Source organism: Morone saxatilis, unplaced genomic scaffold (genome assembly GCF_004916995.1).
Source record: "Morone saxatilis isolate NCDOM2014 unplaced genomic scaffold, NCSU_SB_2.0 Contig15, whole genome shotgun sequence".
In the NCBI taxonomy this organism is placed as follows: Eukaryota; Metazoa; Chordata; class Actinopteri; family Moronidae; genus Morone; species Morone saxatilis.
Window position 1 is genome coordinate 17,258,969 of NW_023339707.1, and position 17,329 is coordinate 17,276,297.

Sequence of the window (17,329 nt, forward strand, 5' to 3'; positions counted from 1 at the left end):
ACCCTGTACTCCTGCTCATCCTATATATTTCTTACTTACAGGGATTCAGCACCCTGTAACAACTTCATTAATGTAAATGACCGCATTTTATAATGACATTGACACACGTGGATCAATAACGTCTGACTAATACCCAACCTAATAGTTTAGTAGTAGGGCAAAATACTCATCCTTCATCGGTTGCTTCTAACACAAAGGTTTCTGGGAGCTGGTGAACAAATGCTTTCTATCCATTTAAGTTTTTTATAGCCCATTATTTACAAGACTATTGTACTGTAATATAAATAGTTAAAAACATACTGGAAACAAATGGCAAAAAGAAAAAGGTTATTTTACCTGACAACGCCGGTCTCTACCAGTTTGATGATTTTCCTCTTGGACACAACAGTGTAGGTGAGATTTAATCGCCCATATTCCCACTGAACAGGGCAGTACACATCCAGAGCGTTACACAGCCAGAAATATGATGACCGCCTGTAACAAAATCGATAAAGGAAGTGAACATTAACAAAGCATTCGTATCATTAGATTATGACACAACAGATCACCAAACAATCATCTATACCTGGCCTGGAACTCTTTGGTACAGAGTGAGTGTGTGATATTTTCAATAGAGTCACACAGACAGTGAGTGTAGTCATAAGTGGGGTAGATGCACCTGCAGAGAAATATAAGAAACAAGTGTAAGTAAAACGCAGCTTGTGGTGAAAAAGATATTATATTCAAGTTAAAAAACTTCTGGTTTTCATACCATTCATCTCCTGTCCGATGATGTGGTGTGTATTTGATTCGGTACGCCACGGGGTCCATCTTCCCGTCCTCCATGACCATCTTCATCCTGAGCGTAGCTTCTCCCTCAGCAAACAAGCCCTTCTTCATCCTCTCAAACAACACCAGGGACTCCTCGACGGGTCGGTCTCTCCAGGGGGAAGGAGGAGCGTTATGGCCCTTCAGTTCCTCCCCCTTCTGGTGACACACATACGCATGACCCCTGAAGGAAGAGAAGAATCAAACATCATATTCCAGCTTGTGCACATTAATAAAACACGTACACATAGTTTCTGCACTCACCTGCGAACAAGATCCACAGCAAGGTCATAGAGTTGCTGAAAGTTGTCTGATGCATGCGTGACAGCATAAGGTTTGTACCCTGTGTAAAACAGTTACATTGATGAGAAACTACCTTCGTGGATGTAAGCTTTCATCCAACCCAAAAGGTGTGAATCAACAGAGTCAAACTCACCGAGCCACTCCACCATGTCCTTAATAGCAGTGAAATATTTTTCTTCTTCTTTCTCTGGATTTGTGTCGTCATACCTCAAGAAACATATTCCGTTGTTTGCCTACAGGAAAAGACAGGGTTTAAAGGAAACAGCTGCACCAGGGAGTTTTAAACAACTAATGTGGCGGTGATGGATGCAGAGAGATTCGTACCTTTGCATAACCAAAATTGAAGTTGATAGCTTTGGCATGTCCAATGTGAAGGATGCCATTGGGCTCAGGAGGAAAACGAGTACGGATCTAAAGGAATTTGTAAATGGAAAGGGTGAAATATCAATAATCAGATACATCATAATTTTCAAGTTAAAGGCTTTCTTCTCCAAAAGTTAAAGTAACACATATACCTGTCCACCAGTGATCTCCAGGTGCTTTTTAAGCAAGTCCATTGTATTCGGTGTGATCACATAGCCCTCGGTTTTATAGTTCTCTCCTGTATGATGGAAGATGAAAGATCAACATAATGTGTAAGTAAAACCTTTAAATTGGAGCAACAAGCAGAGACGCAACTGCATCTTATTGTTCAGGTGGTTCCTTCTCACCTGGTTTATGGAACTTCAGTGCTTCTCCTCTGAGCTGCTCCATTAGCGACTTTCCCTCCCCAGTCATCACCTCACCTGAACAACCAACAAGCAAAGTTTAAGAAAACACAAAAGATAAACGATTAAATTCACTTCTGTCTGCTTCTTACCATTCACAGCCACCTCGTCTTTATTCACCTTTGCCTCATTCTCTGCAACTTTAGCTTTCTGGGGCTGCAAAATAATTAGATATTAACCACAGATGAAAACAGTGCAGCGATTAAAGGAATGGTTAGACATTTTGGACAATAAAGTTAACCAGCAGCTGGTTGGCTTAGCTCAGCAAGACTGGAAACATGGGGAAACCACTAGCCTGACTCTGTCCAAAGATAACAAAATCTGCCTACCAGCACCTATAAGTGGTGATTTTACAGGGGGTTGTGTGTCTCTATATTCTATTTCTTGGCTGGGTGCAGAGAGAAAGTGAATAAATGTTAAACTGTTTCTTAAAATAATGTGACATGTGTTACCTTAGGTTTCTTCTCCAGGTCAGCCTCTGTCTTGGGTCCTAATAGGTGTAGGACCTATTAAACCAAAACCAGAGTTAGTTACGATATACAGTGGGAGAAACCATGACAGATATACAATGTCTAAAGATATTCTCTTTTTAAAAACGTACCTGCATGTCCACCTCATTTTTGATGACTTTTCCATCTGCCCATTTTAAGGCAGTACGTGCCTCTCCTGCAACAGACACAAAAGCTCAGTGAGACATTCTGTCAGTCTGTTAGGCTTTCATGGTTTCAAAAGTATTTCAGTAATCAAGTGTGAGATCATACCCATTAGCAGTCCCATGTTGAAGCGATACCTCTCCTTTAACAGCAGTTCCTTGTGCTTCTTGATCACCGACTCCACCTGTACAACATTCCACCGTCACTGAACATACCCCCGTTAAAGCTTGTAAAAAAAAACAAACAGACACACGTGCACTTACAGCATCTTCAATCTGCTCCGGTGTTATGACGACACCAACTCCACATGCGTCTTCGAACGCCTTCTGGTCGATGGGCTCCTGAGGATGACTCTTTACAAAGTCCAGTGCGGCTGCAAAAAACAAACAAACACATTTTCTCCAATCATTCATGTCAACAAACCTACCATTTAGTCAGTGCATATAATCAGTCTGGCACTCATTCATTCTCCTTTTGCCCTCAATGCCGTCATTGTCCCCAGCCTCTTTCAGAACTTGCATTAGGTGTGGTGTCCCGGGACGTTTTACTTTATGTTTTATATTCATCAAGCGTGGTGTATTCCAGATTCAGATGCCTTTCATGTCGACATAAAGTATTTAATGGTCATTTGGATATGCAAGACACTGTTATTTTGTGTAAGAAATTTGTTTTCTTGTGTTAGAAATCAGTCCGGACAAATTATTAAAGATCAATGTTAAAATATGTCATTTAGATTTATTAGATGTTTGAGTTTTGGTAAAGCATTGCAGTGATCAGTCGGGCTGCAACATGTCTTACCTGCCAGCTGTAGCTCTGTGCAGATTTTGCACTGTGCTATGTTGTCCGAAAGGAATGTCAGGCGTTTCGTGTCTTTAAGGCGAGATGCCATATTGTACAGCAAAGTACCCATGGTTTTGTCCACTCCTGATGCCCCACGGACACGTTGAGCCTGTGAGAAAATACCCCCCCAAAAAATACTTTGCTTTATCCTTCAAAATGTGTTCATGTCAAGAGCCAAATAACTGTATTAAAGCTAATACAGACATGTTAAACCCCTATCTTGATGGACTTTGCACACTGAATGTGAAAATGAAAATATAGCGACCCTGCCACAACTACACAGAAGTTCTCAGAAACGTATCCAGCGGTAGGTACCTCTGAACCTACAACTAAAGCAGCTTCAAAAAAGTAAGAAATATCGAGAGAGAATACAACAAGTGAGCTTAAAAAAAGAAAGAAAAAAAAAAAGAAAACCTGAATGTCAAGTCATATGTCACATTTCACAGCTGTCCCTCCAGGAAATTCAGTTCCCCCACATACGCTGGTTCGTACCTGAACAACTGCATCCTTCAGGGCAGAACTGAGAGCTTCGTTCTTCAGCGTTTCCTTCGCTTTCTGCTCACTGAGCCCAATGGACGTGAAAAGTGCCAACATATCCGCCATTTTTCCCGGCTATATCGGAGCCACACACACGCTACCAGCGCACACGGCTTTCCTTCGCGGAGGGAGGGAGGGGCGACTTCCTGTACACCTCAAAGACCAAAATGAGCTACTGACAAAATCACCAATAGGACACCGCGGGCTCGGATTGCATTGACCAATCGCGATTGAGCTTGCTTGAAGTGACCGCCCACTACGAGCCAGGGAGCCAATCAACAGTTGTGTTGACATCAGTATGGGCGGGGCTACCGGAATCTGTGTAATGTTGCGTCAGATTGACAGTTTGGTATTTATTAAACATTAATTAGAAACATTATCAGTTCGTATTTATTTCAGATAACCTTTTTAATTACAAGTGCCTAAACGTTGCACTTTTCCAAACTTTCCTTCTCAAATATGGCCAACTTTGCTTCGCGTTGTTAGGTCTTTGTTGTCCATCGTTATCGACGCTAGCTAAAACAACTCCGCGAAAGTTATTTGCCTAAACCGGAAGTGAAGTTGTGGCTCTCCGTGAAATCACTGAACTAAAAACATGGGTGTTCAGGGTTTGATATACGCTGCCGCAAACACTGGATCCCACCACAATGAGTTCTAACACCGGGGCACTGTGGCAGGTCAGTGTACGCTTCTTTTAACCTCTAAACAAACAGCAAGGTAACTGTTATGGCCAAACATGCAGTGCTGTCGTCGGGGGCAAAAATGTGGAGATCTCTGGCCTGTGCAAAGTCAGAGCTGCGTCTGGATCTCACTCTTGCCTGTGGACAATCTTTCCGGTAGGTTGGTCGCACACTGTCAGCATCATGATCGACAGGACGGATCTAGTACACTTTAGATCCTCATATGTGTCTTTCTACTAACGCATCTCAACCCACAGCTGGAGAGAAACTGCAGAAGGCCACTGGACCGGAGTGATGGGAGGACGTGTTTGGACCCTGACTCAGACAGAAGACAGTCTCTGGTACCATGTTTACAATAACCAAGAATGGCAGGGGGAGGGAAGTGACAGGAAGAGGAGAGCTGGTGTTTCTCTCCAGATGGAAAACAAGTCAGGGAAGAAGTTCAAAGGAGCTTTGAAGAAAGAGGAGGAGGAGCCGGTGGCTGTGACTTCAGTGCAGGACACTGAGGAGGAAGAGATGCTGAGAGATTACTTCCAGCTGAATGTGAAACTGGGAGACCTGTACAAGGAATTGGGAGCAGCAGACCCCCATTTCAAGCGCATTGCATACATCTTCAGTGGTCAGTGTGCGTGCTTGTACCTGCATGATATCACTTATTACAAAGTAAGTAATGACTGAGCCACTATTTGTCTTAAGTATTTTGTTTGGTCTCCCTCCAGGTGTACGGATGTTGCGTCAGGACCCCACTGAATGCCTGTTTTCCTTAATTTGCACCTCCAACAACCACATCTCTCGTATCCACGGCATGGTGGAGAGGCTGTGTCAGGCCCTGGGTGCCCCACTGTGCCAACTGGATCAAACCTCTTACTACAACTTTCCTTCCCTGTCTGCACTTGCAGGTGCTATATTCTTCCCCCACAGACCTGTTTGTCATCTTTCAATAACATTAGTATGAGTGGTGCGGAGTTTACAGCTGTGACTCAGGACACCTGGATCTGTTGGATGTCCAATTACATTCGATCCTTCACTTTTGCTTTTGGTTAAATTTCATTGCTTTTTTATTTTATTTGTAGGCCAATGCAACAATATTTTCAACTTCAGTTATGTTGCAGTGTCCTCAGTTCAGTGGTGCAAATCCACGTTCAGTTTGGGTTTAAGTTGATATCTGAGTGGTACATACATTTTGCTCCAAGTTCTATGACATGTATGTTAAAACCCTGTATTTATTTCTACCTTCAAGTTCCTAGATATGTCATACAACTGTTTACCTACTACTATGAGGCATTTACCAACACAGAAAGTAATATACTTAAACCATGGAGTAGCCTGATTGAGACTCATGTTCATCAGTCCTTTAAGGATTAATGAATGTTAATGTTAATTAAATGTTAATTATCAAGCAGAAAAGGCCTACATATTGTCATCATAACTGTGTTGTTCTTTACATTGTATTCGTCAGACAACAGCGTAGAGGCATGTCTCAGGGATCTTCGTTTTGGGTACAGGGCTCAGTTCCTTCAGAAGAGTGCGAAGCAGATTTTGGACACCCACGGGCTCCAGTGGCTTGAAGGTCTACGCAGTGTCCCATATCTTCAGGCCCGTGATGCTCTGCGTACTCTCCCTGGTGTGGGCAACAAGGTAGAGTAGAAAAAAACCTGTTAGCCTCTTATATATCTTCCTGAAATAAAATGAAGTTGTCACAGTAACATGTAATTAAGGCTATATGTGTCTCTCTGTAGGTGGCAGACTGTGTATGTCTAATGTCCCTGGATAAGACAGAGGCCGTGCCCATAGACACACACGTGTGGCAGATTGCTAAGCGTGACTACAACTATGCTTCTGGCAAAGGACAAAAGACCATCACAGATAAACTTAACCGAGAAATTGGTTAGTATCCATGCACCTCATCAGTAATACTGTATGGTTACAGTGCTACACTGCTTGTAAACACTAAATATAGTTTCTTTTTCATTGTTAACATAATGTCAAATTCAATATTTCTACACAGGGGATTTTTTCAGACAGCTGTGGGGTCCTTATGCTGGTTGGGCACAATCGGTGAGTGTTATCATTCAGTATCTGTCTGTGAGTGTCTGTCTCTTACTGCTATAACCACAGTGTCTTTATCTGGTTTAGGTGTTGTTCTGTGCTGACCTCAAGGGGTTCCAAAAGCTGAAAGAAATGCCACAACTGAAGCAGGCGAAGAAAGAGGAAACGGATGAAGAAGAAGATTAATTTTCTAGATATAAAACAAATTATTGTAAAATGATTCTCAGGGTTATTATTTACATGCTCATGTGGTTAACTATGTCTACTTTCCTGACTTCACTACTACTGTACAAATGCAGCACACTGGCACACTTTCGTTTTTAGAATAAAGACAAAATAACGTACATGCTTTTTTGTGTATGTATTTTGAGAGAAAATGTGCATATTAGCACAGTCATCAAGCACAGAAACCATCACAGTCATATTGGCTTTCACTTCTGCTAACTGTTTCCAGAAGCGGCCCCTAGGTGGCAGTATGAATTGGAAGATATTACTCTGCAAGACAATATCACACAGTGGGCCATTTGCTTTAGCCAGCTTTATTTCTATTAATTTGAGAATAAATGTAACTATTTCCCTGGGTGAATACTTTCTGTGAAGCCCTGTGGTTACTGTTACACCATGTACCAACATGTCATGGCATCTGCATGCATGTCTGAAAAGGTCATAGGACGCCAAAATGGTGTGTTGTATTTCTTCAGTGCATTCCCTGCATCAAAATAGTATGTCTGTCTGTTGGATCATAAAGCGCAGTTTGACTGGGTGGCATGGTGTCTGTATGTTTATCTATAGGCATTAGTTGGCTGTGTCAGCTGGTCTTTTTATAGTAGGGACTGCAGTTATCTGCTGTCACTTCTGAAGGGCCGTGTGACTTTCTCTGTTGACATCTTGGATGTGTCTCCTGGGGTTGTTGACCTATTTCTGTCCCTGTATGGCAATGACTGAACAATATTTTAATTTGTTTCAAATTGCGGCCCTTTGCTGCGTGTCATCCCCTTTCTCTACCCCCCTTTCCTGTCTTCAGCTGTCACTATCATAAAGGCAATAAAAAGCCCCAAAAAATACTTAAAAGAAGAAAAATATATGGGGATAAGTCATTCTGAAATGTGGCAACAGCATGCGTGGCGATCTAAGCTCTTTCTTGCCCTAATTTGAAAGACACGTTGGCGTAAGCGGGCAGGTGCATCATGTATGTCGTCATCTGTGTGTGTATATATGTGCATGTCTTACATCCGTAGAAGTTGTTTATTTGTGGTTAGTGTGTGCAGCCATGCGTGTTAATGAATATGTGAGTCAGCTTTCATCCCCACTCCAGTTGAGCTGGACAGAAGCTGGGGCCCAGCTTTAGGGCAGAGGCACAGTGAGGAAGAAAAGCAGAGTAAAAATAGACTTGAGAGAACAGGAGGGAAAAATTAAATACAGAGAGGTTAAAGTGTGCTGGAGGTGCATGAATTTGAAAGAAAAGGCCATGTGTGCATGCATGTTGAGACAAAGACTAAAACAACACAAGAGTGGCTTGTTGGTTATGTAAGAGATTGTGTGATGGCCTCGGGAAGTGTTCAGTTGAACAGACATCTCTGGTGTGTACTTTCTCTTAAGAGGATGTCATTACTTTCTGCAGGCACCAGGGGGCGGCAGTTTTGTTGGAGCTCCAGCAAAAGGTAAAGACCTCTATTTCCAGATGTGCAGCAGCAAGACTGAATTTGTCTGATTGACATGATGTGAAAGGTGGTGTTATGGTGGCTGTGTCAGACAGATGTGGGGGACCTATTGTCAAGTATATGTGTGCCATTTGAGTGGATCAAAACCCCCAATCCCTGTATACTGAACTTTATAGACATATAGAAATACAGTATATCTAGAAAGTGTACATTTTCTGCATCATTATTTGTTTGGTCTCCTCATTAGAAACACATGTTATAGATTAAACAACCACATTGAGCTTTTTTGTCTTTGGCTAATCCAGTGAAATACAATCACAATGATGCAGAAATTATGAAGGATAGACAGATAATCCAATTGTATTGAATTGCATTGTTTGTACAAACAGTTATTTACAAGTATGTAAAATATAGGAATGTATGTTAGTGGGTATGTAATAAACAGTTAAGTAAGACATTGGTAATAATAATAATAGAAATAAACAAAATGCACAGTTAAATGTGTAAATCCCTGGTGATTGACAACTTGATATTTTTTCACAGTATGATCATGTTGTCATTCAAGTTAGAACTATATTTGTGAAAGGGATTCACTTTATTAAAAATAATAATTATTATTATCTTTTTTTTCCATACCCAGTCTCTGTGTAGGTTTCTCTTCCCCCGTGAGCCCAAAAATGGTCTCTATGCATATCCATGCGTTGTCTCGTACTTAAAATGATGGATGTTATTATTCCTGAATAGTAACAGATGTATTATATAACTGTATCTGATATAATACCTAAGATGGATAAAATTTAAAGGGAATATTGTTGATTCACCATAGATGTGGTGAAACCCAATGCTTTTGGAAGCAGCCGTGGGGGAGCCTGAGAGACGGGGAAGGCAGTCCCCACATGGAAGTCTGTCTTTGGGGCCCAGAGTTGGGGAGATTATTCTTTGGTGTCTAGACAACCATAGGGTGAGGGGAAAGCCACACAGAGAAAGACTGAGAGCACAGAGCTGGCAGAGGTATTATAGATCTTAAGCTTTTTTGATTCACATGTGTGTGGATGGACGTTAACATATGAAGGTCTTGGCTGTTCTTAATGAAAGAGGCTTATTTTGTGGAGAAAATTAATACTTTCTACCGTCTGATAAGATCCTCACAACAGTTCCATCTGCTCCAGAGTTAAGTTTCAGAGCCCCTACTAGGATCAATTCAAATGACTAAGTGGTATGTATTCACCACATTCCTGGACAAAGATGGTTTAGAAACACTATCCACAGTATATATATGGGTGTGGGGTAGCATGAGTTCCATGTGTGGATTTGGTGTATTTCAGTGTCAGTGCTGTGAACTCCCTCCTTGTTAAGAATTTGTTCATTTGGCAAGCTTTAAATACTCACCTTATTTAAAGCCCGCTAAAAACTCCCCATATGAATCAAGAGCTGTCAGTCAATATGTGTAAGTTACTGGGGTGACCTGCTTGAATTTAAGATTAGTGGGACGTGTAAACATATACCACTTGGGTTATTTTATGTATGGTTATAAGGAAAATGAAAAATGTTTAATTAAAAATGACAGATGTTGTTTTTCACTCGCTCAGGACAGAGATAGTCAATGGGATAGTTATAAATCTTAAAAAATCTGATGAAAAATGTATGTTTACACTTGAGGAGCAGGACCACACTTGATGAGGCTTCTCTGTGTCATCATGTGCAGCCACTTACTATAAACTGCTTGACAAAACTCTGGGTTTGAGCACTCGCCTTAAGACTAATTTGGCACACTGTTGAAAACTGGGACAGGAGGACGAAGTCGCCTCATGTCAGGGCATTCATTTTGAAAGAAAGGTCTAAATTTATTCAGTGAAGCGGTATGAGACCAACAAAATTCAAACCCTGCTGAACTCACCCTTAGTTCAAACAGCGCACTTTAAGCATTTAGACAAGAGAAAAGGGCACATGTGCAAGAAGAAAGACTCCTCTGGGCCTTTTTATATTGTTTGAGGAGGTCAGATGAATCAGAGTCCCCTCTGGTACACAGGATTACGGTAATCTTATTACAGCAGCACATAACTGGATAACAAATTATATGATAAACACTGCACCCAGGGGTTGATAAGGGGTTCTTGTACACACACACATGCAAACACACACATAATGCCTACACGTGCTAATAGTATAGTAGCTACATGACATCTCTTGCGAGAACTTTACATAATCTATTCCAGATTCTTCTATCCTTCACTTATAGAATATTAGTCATAATCCATGTGCAACAATGTGATTACCATCTCAGAGTGTCCCTGTTCCTCCTGTCCAAACCCTTCAGTGTCTCTCCTGCTGGCTCAGTAGTAATGTAATGGCATTAGGACAATCCTCTGAGCTGCACAGGTTATTTTAGGACTCAACTGTACCGTCAGGACAATCTAATGAAAGTGAGAAATAGCTAAATATACAGAATAAAATGGCTATACTGCTGGTAACCAGGATGAGACACTTCCAGTTACTGCTGTTATGTCAACTTGTGTCTACATGTGGGCAAACCTCCAGTCTCAAAGGCATGTCCAAACTAGAGTGTTGTGTTTGTGTAGGACGGAGACAATCATTGTGGTGGGGGGGGTGAAGGGAAGGCACCGAGCCAAGGTGCAGCATGAGGAAACAGTATCATCTTGGCTCAGGTTGGCAAACCCTGGTTGGAGGGCAGGAGAGGAGAGAGGAGAGCTAAGGTTTCACAGCTCTGTTCCCGGCTTATTGCCCCCCCTCCTTCACCACCACTGTGCCAGAAATGTCAGGTGCCTCCTCACCTGTCTCCACATGACACTCCTTTCACACCACCACGGCCAGCTTTAACAACCCAGCTTGGCGCACATGGCACCTTATTTTCAGCTATAATGTGAGGGGGGGCCAGGGGGGGCAAAACCTGGATAGTAGCACCGCACGCTGTGTGATGATGTCAATGCCAGTGTCGTCGTATTTCCACTGCCTAAACGTGCTGCTCTCTTTAAAAAAAAAAAAAAAAAAAAATAAGTAAATGGATGAAATGACGACGGTGCTCAATCTGAAACTGCTGTTGCGTAACAGACGTGCCAGGTCTGAGGGCAGTCGCGTTTATCCGCTTGTGAGGACAGAGAGAGAGAGAGAGAAAGAGAGAGAGTGAACGAGAGAGGGAGGGAGAGAGAGAGAGTGAACGGGAGAGGGAGGGAGCGATGTGGAGAGAGATGGAGCGGTTGGAGGGGGCGTACATCTCCTTACTAGCTCATGGCGAGAGAGCTGGCAGCGGTACAAGCTCTGCTGAACGCAACCTCCCCGTACCGTGTGTGTGTGTGTGTGTGTCGATAGAGGGACGTTTCCACCTCCACCCGCGGGGCCGTAACACCCAGAGGCTAACAACGCGCCGGACTACACCGGACTACACTCGTCCTTTGGCCAACTCTGTAATATGTGATAGTCCTCCTCCTATCCTGCCGCAGAGGACGCCATCGGAGAGGAGCCGCGCAGACCCTGCAGGTATGTGCGGTGGTCACGGATGGAGCCTGATAGTGGAGTGGCTGCTATGCGGCGGTACTTTGCGCAGTGACGTTACCTTTTTTACCTGTGCGCGCCATGTCAGTCGTCGGTTCAGGTTTTACAGGCTAGAATGCTCATTTAAGGGTGGTTGTCGTAGCTTCACATTTTATTATTATTATTATTTGTTTTACCTGTACGTGGTTTCTTGCTTGTGTGCACTGGACTGCTCACCGTGAGGAGGGCAGGACACATTTGGTCGTTTTTGAAGGCGTCTTCCTGCCGTTAGTAACGTACACTGTGACGCCTTTACTGCGTTTCGTGACCAACGTTGAATGACGACTGCAGGTGGACAAGACTCACGTTAAATCGCCCCTCTGTTGAATTTAATAGTTTCTGAATTCAGAATAACTACCCGAAGACCTTCACTGTAGCGAAGTGTACACGGGCACTCTCTAATTTAAGCTACTAGGTTGCAAATAGCTGCTTATGGATAGGTTAATAACCACACATTTCAGTGGCAACGTTGCCCATGAGGATCCGCTTATAAAGACACACATATGCTTTATTGTTCATTTACTTAGTTGCATTTTACGTAAAAGGTGGACTCAGTTCTGTAACTATCCCATCACTTAGTTTTAAAAATGGTCCTAGTTTGTATGAGCCATCCCATTTCAGGCTTCACCATGCGGTTTAACCAGTCAGCTCACCGTGTTTTATTAATTTGCATTGCAAATCCCTACTGCTCAAATATCCCAGAAAATGAGAAGGCTTGGAGGTCCAGAAAGTGGAAGTAACCGATGTGCGCTTTGGGGAAACTGCAACAAGTGGGGTACTATTTCTCAATTTGTGCCACGGCCTGCAGCTGCGCAACGTGTGATGTGTGTGTTTACAGTGTCTTTTACGAGGGTCGTTCAACCTCAACGTGTAGGTTGAGGCTGCGGCTCTTAGAGGATCCGGATTCACCTGTTCCTCATCAGGATTTGAACGCATCCAGCGGAGGGAGAAGTCATAAAGTGGGGAAAAACCGCGCCAATGCGCCTCTCACTGAGAGCGCACAGGCGGAGCTGCTCCAAAGTGCTACTGGATGAAACGCAGAACCCTGCCAGACGACTTAGATTCAAAAGACAAATAGCACACCCTGATCCACTGACAAGAGAAAAAAGCCACTCCAATTGTAAAGCAGCTCAAGAGAGATTTACTGGCTGTTTTGTGTATTCACGGAGGAATCTGGTTTTGAAAGAGTAAAAGGGTATAACAGGACAGAAGATGATCCATGACTACATGCCTCAGTATTGAGAAGCCTATAAATGGCTTACTTTAATGGCTTACCTCGTAAAAAATAAAGTTATCATTCACCCATATATTGAAGCCAGACACTTTTAAACTGGCAGCACAGTTAAATAATACCTCGGTGCAGACATAACACACTTTCCAGAACAGGCAGTCCTGAACTGTCAGCGTAGTGGAAAATAAAGCATAAATCAAGACATCAGTATATCAATGAGGCACAACCCCACTACTCACAGACATCATCTGTTCCTGAGCTCTTTTATGGCGCTGGATCATTTTGGCTGTGGGTAGCCCAAGTAGTCCAGTAAATGCATTATTACATTTTTATAAAGTTGTAAATATGCACCGAAGACACAACTTTTTTTTATATATACATATAAAACCTGTTTGCATCATTATCTAGTGATTGCCACACACCACTTAACACAGCAGTCACTTTATTGCATCCAGCTGGAACAATGTGAGAGTCTTGGGTTGAACTGGAGCTGTGGTTAACTCCCAGATGCACGCAAACAGTTATGACTTGCGATGCCTGTAATCTATTCTCCTGAAAGTGTTTTGTGGCTCGACGTGGTTTAGCAGCTGTCTCAATCAGTCACCACCATTACTATCTCTCAGGGTGTGTTTCTGGGAATGTGTGAGTGCTAATTTGGACTTCTGGATACACTCAGTTCATAATTATTCACTGAATCTGTGTAGACAAAGTAAGCTCTCTGGTGAACTTTCTCAAAATGATCACCAATCACACGTCCATATTCGCGGCCTGTGTGGGCAGAGGCAGTAAAAGTGCCTCACCCTTTCGGGCTGACCTTCAGCCTTTGATCTGTGGCTCGCATTAAGGCGGAACATCAGTCAAAGATGTCGTTGTCAGCCCTTTTAAACTGGACATCCTCTTCAGCTGGGGATCAAAAGCATCCGCGATTGGTTCTGGAGCCTCCTCTTTTCGTATGGCTTGACCTCACTGTGTGGTCTGTTACTCCACTGGAGTTTTTACTGGGGGGGGGGGCCACAAGGCAGTGGAGCGCCAGGAGAGAGGCATCTTCAACAGGCATTGGTTTGTCTTAGGAGGTAAATGGACAGCTTTTAGTCTAAGGCAGAGGTCTAGAAGTTGAGTGACCTCGCCTGGGAAACCTCCTGGAGGATCTATAATGCATGCGAAGAGCTCACATATCTCCTTATGTATTAATCAAACTGAATATTTAATTGCCTGTTTTATTGTTATTTTAATGTGGTAGCTATAATTGAAATAACCAGGAAAATATTGTGGGAGCTGTTTGCAATCTATATGTTTTTCAAGGTGTGGAATTTATAACGGTCAAACCAGCGACCTCCCCCCACTACCCCACATACCAAGTCAACCACACATACTCCCTCTGCCATTTCCCCCTCTCTCTGTTTCTCTCTCTGTCTCACGTACACATAAATTCATGTACATACACTGCCGCACAGTCTCACCTCTCCCTCCACATAGCGCAGCACAAACACGTTACACATCTGCATGGCAAGTAATACTTGACTGCTGTGTTGGACTGAGGAGCCGTTGCAGTGCAGAAGTCCACCGTGACACACAGCTTTCTGCTGGTTTATTCCAGTCTCTTTCTCTGTCTTTGCCTCTCTTTTTCCCTCTGTCCATTTTTACTATTCCTCTCTTTGCTTTCTGTGTCTGTCCATTATTGCTGTCACTGCAGAAGTCCCATCACTGTACCTCTCTAGCTTTGTAATCCGTTTTACTGCCAATTTGTCTTTATTTTTATTTTGAAAGATTTGTATCTGTTTTTATTTTCCCATCCCGCACATGTGCTTCCCTACTGCCCATTAACAAGTTCTTCTTCTCAGCTCAGAGCCGTTCTGGTCATGCGTGACTTTGACTGTTAAATCCTGCTCATTAGAGAGTCACCTTGACATTGGACACTACAAGTCAACTCAGGTATCAAGCACCCAGTCAAAGACATGGTCTCGTAATCTCATGCACTGACACACAGTGCAGGCATGTGTCCACACATATTCGCTAGGAATGTAAAGATATATCGAAAGACAGATATGTGCAGATTCAAATCGGTGAGATGAAAAATGAATCGTGGTATAAAGGCGCAAAGACCGCAGTTTCACTTTTAGAGATAAAAGGAAAAAAAATGTTTTGCACAGTTTATACCTTACTTCAGAACTAAAAAAAAAGGATTCGATAATTTGCTAAACGTAGCATAAAGCGCCAGGTATACATTTATTTTGACCAGTACTTTATTTTTTGACCTAATAACATTCCAACTAGCCTCAGCTGTACTTTGTGCTAATTAGCAACTGTTAACATACTAACACTTAACAATCTAATGTGGAGAACAATAAACCTGCTAAATATCAGCATGTTAACATTGTCATTGTCTAAAGTGCATTTAGCTCAAAGGACCACTGCGCCTCAATACAGTCCCCTAGTATGACTGTAGACTAGCCTTGTTCCAATACGTGTGCTGATGTAATAGCTGAGGTTCAGTAATCAGTAACAGTATTCATTTACTTACTTTGAGGAGTATCAACATGTTTTTCTACAAAACTCTATATTTCAGACGTTCATAAACGTTGTCTAAACACAAGCAGCTGTACAAGACCTTTGCCTAAATAAATTACAGTCTAAAATTAGCAAAATTGTGATTTCAATCAGGAAGTGATCGGATCAGAGAAGTAAACAAGATTACAATTCTGACAAGACATTCAGTCCGTTTTCCATACTCTGTTGTGCTTAGGATACATTTCTCGTATTACCAAAAAAGCGTTGAGGTTTGATACCCAGCCCTGATTGAGACAAGTGTACATTAGACCAGCTTTTGTCAAAAAGACACAGATCCTTCTGTGCACAAACAGACTTATGTCTGGCCCTGGAAATATTCACTCAAATTAATGGAAAGTGTGCACTGCCAGATTGTCTGGAATCTGGCAGAAAGGAGAGAGAACATTTGCAAGAAAGAGGGAGATTCTCCAAAAACTGCCCACCCCACTCGCTCTGCCTGGTCCATTATGTGAAGCACTGACATTAGCTAGTCACATTAATACGTTAGTGTAGACATGACATCAGTATTGCAACGATTAACTGATTAGTAACAGCTGCTGTTGTACTGAGTCATGTGATTGTATAACCAACAGGTCTATACTTTGGGCAAGGAGTTTATAGTAATCTTCAGATTGCTGCTTGCTGCTGTACTATTGGATATTATCCATGGGCATTTCCTGCTCTGGATAAAGAACGTATTGTGCGACATAGAGTGACGACATCTACACAACATGCACACCCCACTGCAAATTAAATAGAGAGTTATGTGTCCCTCGGCCCCGAGGGGCTGAACATGATAAAAATACTCTGACTGGCCGTGCACCCATCTGCTTCCTCCCCGTGGACAGTCACAGAGGGACCTATTTTGTCTTATTCGTGTAAATGTGTGTCTCTATTTTACTCACTGTTGAAGGAGATGTAGCATACAAGGATGTGCGATGGTGGGCTCAGGCTGAGAGTATGTAGATTTATATTCAAGCCAAACACCAAACCAGCTGATTACACTGATCTACTCTTTGTAGTGTTTGGTTAGAAATGAAATCCAACAGCGCACATGGTCGCCCGTTCCTGGCCTGTAATTTAGACTGCTAAGAGGAGATGCCAATCAGCCTAAATTTACTTTATTTGTATTAGCTCAGTGGAAACTTCACGTCAAATTGTCTGAATCCCTTTAAGAAAAACGTTGTGGGAAACAACTGCTGTGTGTGTGAGGCTGTGTATTTGTGCTTATGGTCCATGTGTGAAGATGAGATTAATGGTGACAGTGTTTCAAATACAGCAGCAGCAGAGTGTTTCTCTCTTCTCGCTAAAGCTATTTGGCCAGATGCCTTTTAAGGCTCATTAATCTCCATACCTTCATACACATAAACATAGACTGACGCATGCTGGATTACTTTGGATCAAGATAGTGGTATGTTTACTAAAAGCCATTTCTCAATAGTCAGGTTGTTTATCGCGGGCTGCCAGGGACTGTGCACCTGCCAGTTACCCTCAGAGAAAAGGTGAAGCGGGCTCAGTTTCTCCGCATGCCTTCCTGGACATCCATATCTGTGCTTGGACCACAACAAACCTGTTAATCCTGAAACAAAGTTTCCTCGTGACTCTTTTTCTTCAAATATTCTGCTTCCTAGTTCCTGTCAGTTTCTATCAACTAGCTATCCCTTAATTTTGTCACAGATCCTCTCAGTTCTCCCCCCCCCCCCCC

General features: G+C 42.6%; 3 protein-coding genes across 3 annotated transcripts in view; 2 read left to right on the top strand and 1 right to left on the bottom strand.

The window, feature by feature from the left end:
- Positions 1–4,035, bottom strand: part of qars1 (glutaminyl-tRNA synthetase 1) — a 7,857-nt gene extending 3,822 nt beyond the window's left edge. Inside the window, exons 1-15 of the mRNA XM_035657058.1 lie at positions 3,863–4,035; positions 3,329–3,479; positions 2,794–2,903; positions 2,639–2,714; positions 2,479–2,543; positions 2,330–2,383; positions 1,970–2,033; positions 1,821–1,895; positions 1,626–1,711; positions 1,435–1,521; positions 1,244–1,343; positions 1,072–1,150; positions 752–991; positions 566–658; positions 337–474 (exon numbers count right to left, since the gene is read on the bottom strand). Of these exons, the coding sequence (XP_035512951.1) occupies positions 337–474; positions 566–658; positions 752–991; positions 1,072–1,150; positions 1,244–1,343; positions 1,435–1,521; positions 1,626–1,711; positions 1,821–1,895; positions 1,970–2,033; positions 2,330–2,383; positions 2,479–2,543; positions 2,639–2,714; positions 2,794–2,903; positions 3,329–3,479; positions 3,863–3,973 (1,529 nt within the window). The 5' untranslated portion in view covers positions 3,974–4,035. The remainder of the gene's footprint in view (positions 1–336; positions 475–565; positions 659–751; positions 992–1,071; positions 1,151–1,243; positions 1,344–1,434; positions 1,522–1,625; positions 1,712–1,820; positions 1,896–1,969; positions 2,034–2,329; positions 2,384–2,478; positions 2,544–2,638; positions 2,715–2,793; positions 2,904–3,328; positions 3,480–3,862) is intronic.
- Positions 4,036–4,215: 180 nt separating this feature from the next.
- ogg1 (8-oxoguanine DNA glycosylase) lies at positions 4,216–6,980 on the top strand. The gene is made up of 7 exons (XM_035657059.1): positions 4,216–4,743; positions 4,845–5,206; positions 5,307–5,486; positions 6,047–6,225; positions 6,327–6,474; positions 6,596–6,645; positions 6,724–6,980. The coding sequence occupies exons 1-7, from the start codon at positions 4,634–4,636 to the stop codon at positions 6,820–6,822; spliced, it is 1,128 nt and encodes a 375-aa protein (XP_035512952.1). The 5' UTR covers positions 4,216–4,633; the 3' UTR covers positions 6,823–6,980.
- Positions 6,981–11,479: 4,499 nt separating this feature from the next.
- Positions 11,480–17,329, top strand: part of LOC118324633 (proline-rich transmembrane protein 3) — a 15,693-nt gene continuing 9,843 nt past the window's right edge. The window contains exon 1 of the mRNA XM_035657057.1: positions 11,480–11,792. Within this exon, the coding sequence (XP_035512950.1) occupies positions 11,492–11,792 (301 nt within the window). The 5' untranslated portion in view covers positions 11,480–11,491. The remainder of the gene's footprint in view (positions 11,793–17,329) is intronic.

Coding starts and splice junctions, on each gene's coding strand:
- ogg1 (XM_035657059.1), top strand. CDS start 4,634: ATGGCCAAACATGCAGTGCTGTCGTCGGGGGCAAAAATGTGGAGATCT. Junction 5,207..5,306: donor CATTGCATACATCTTCAGTG/GTCAGTGTGCGT, acceptor GTCTCCCTCCAG/GTGTACGGATGTTGCGTCAG. Junction 5,487..6,046: donor TTCCCTGTCTGCACTTGCAG/GTGCTATATTCT, acceptor TGTATTCGTCAG/ACAACAGCGTAGAGGCATGT.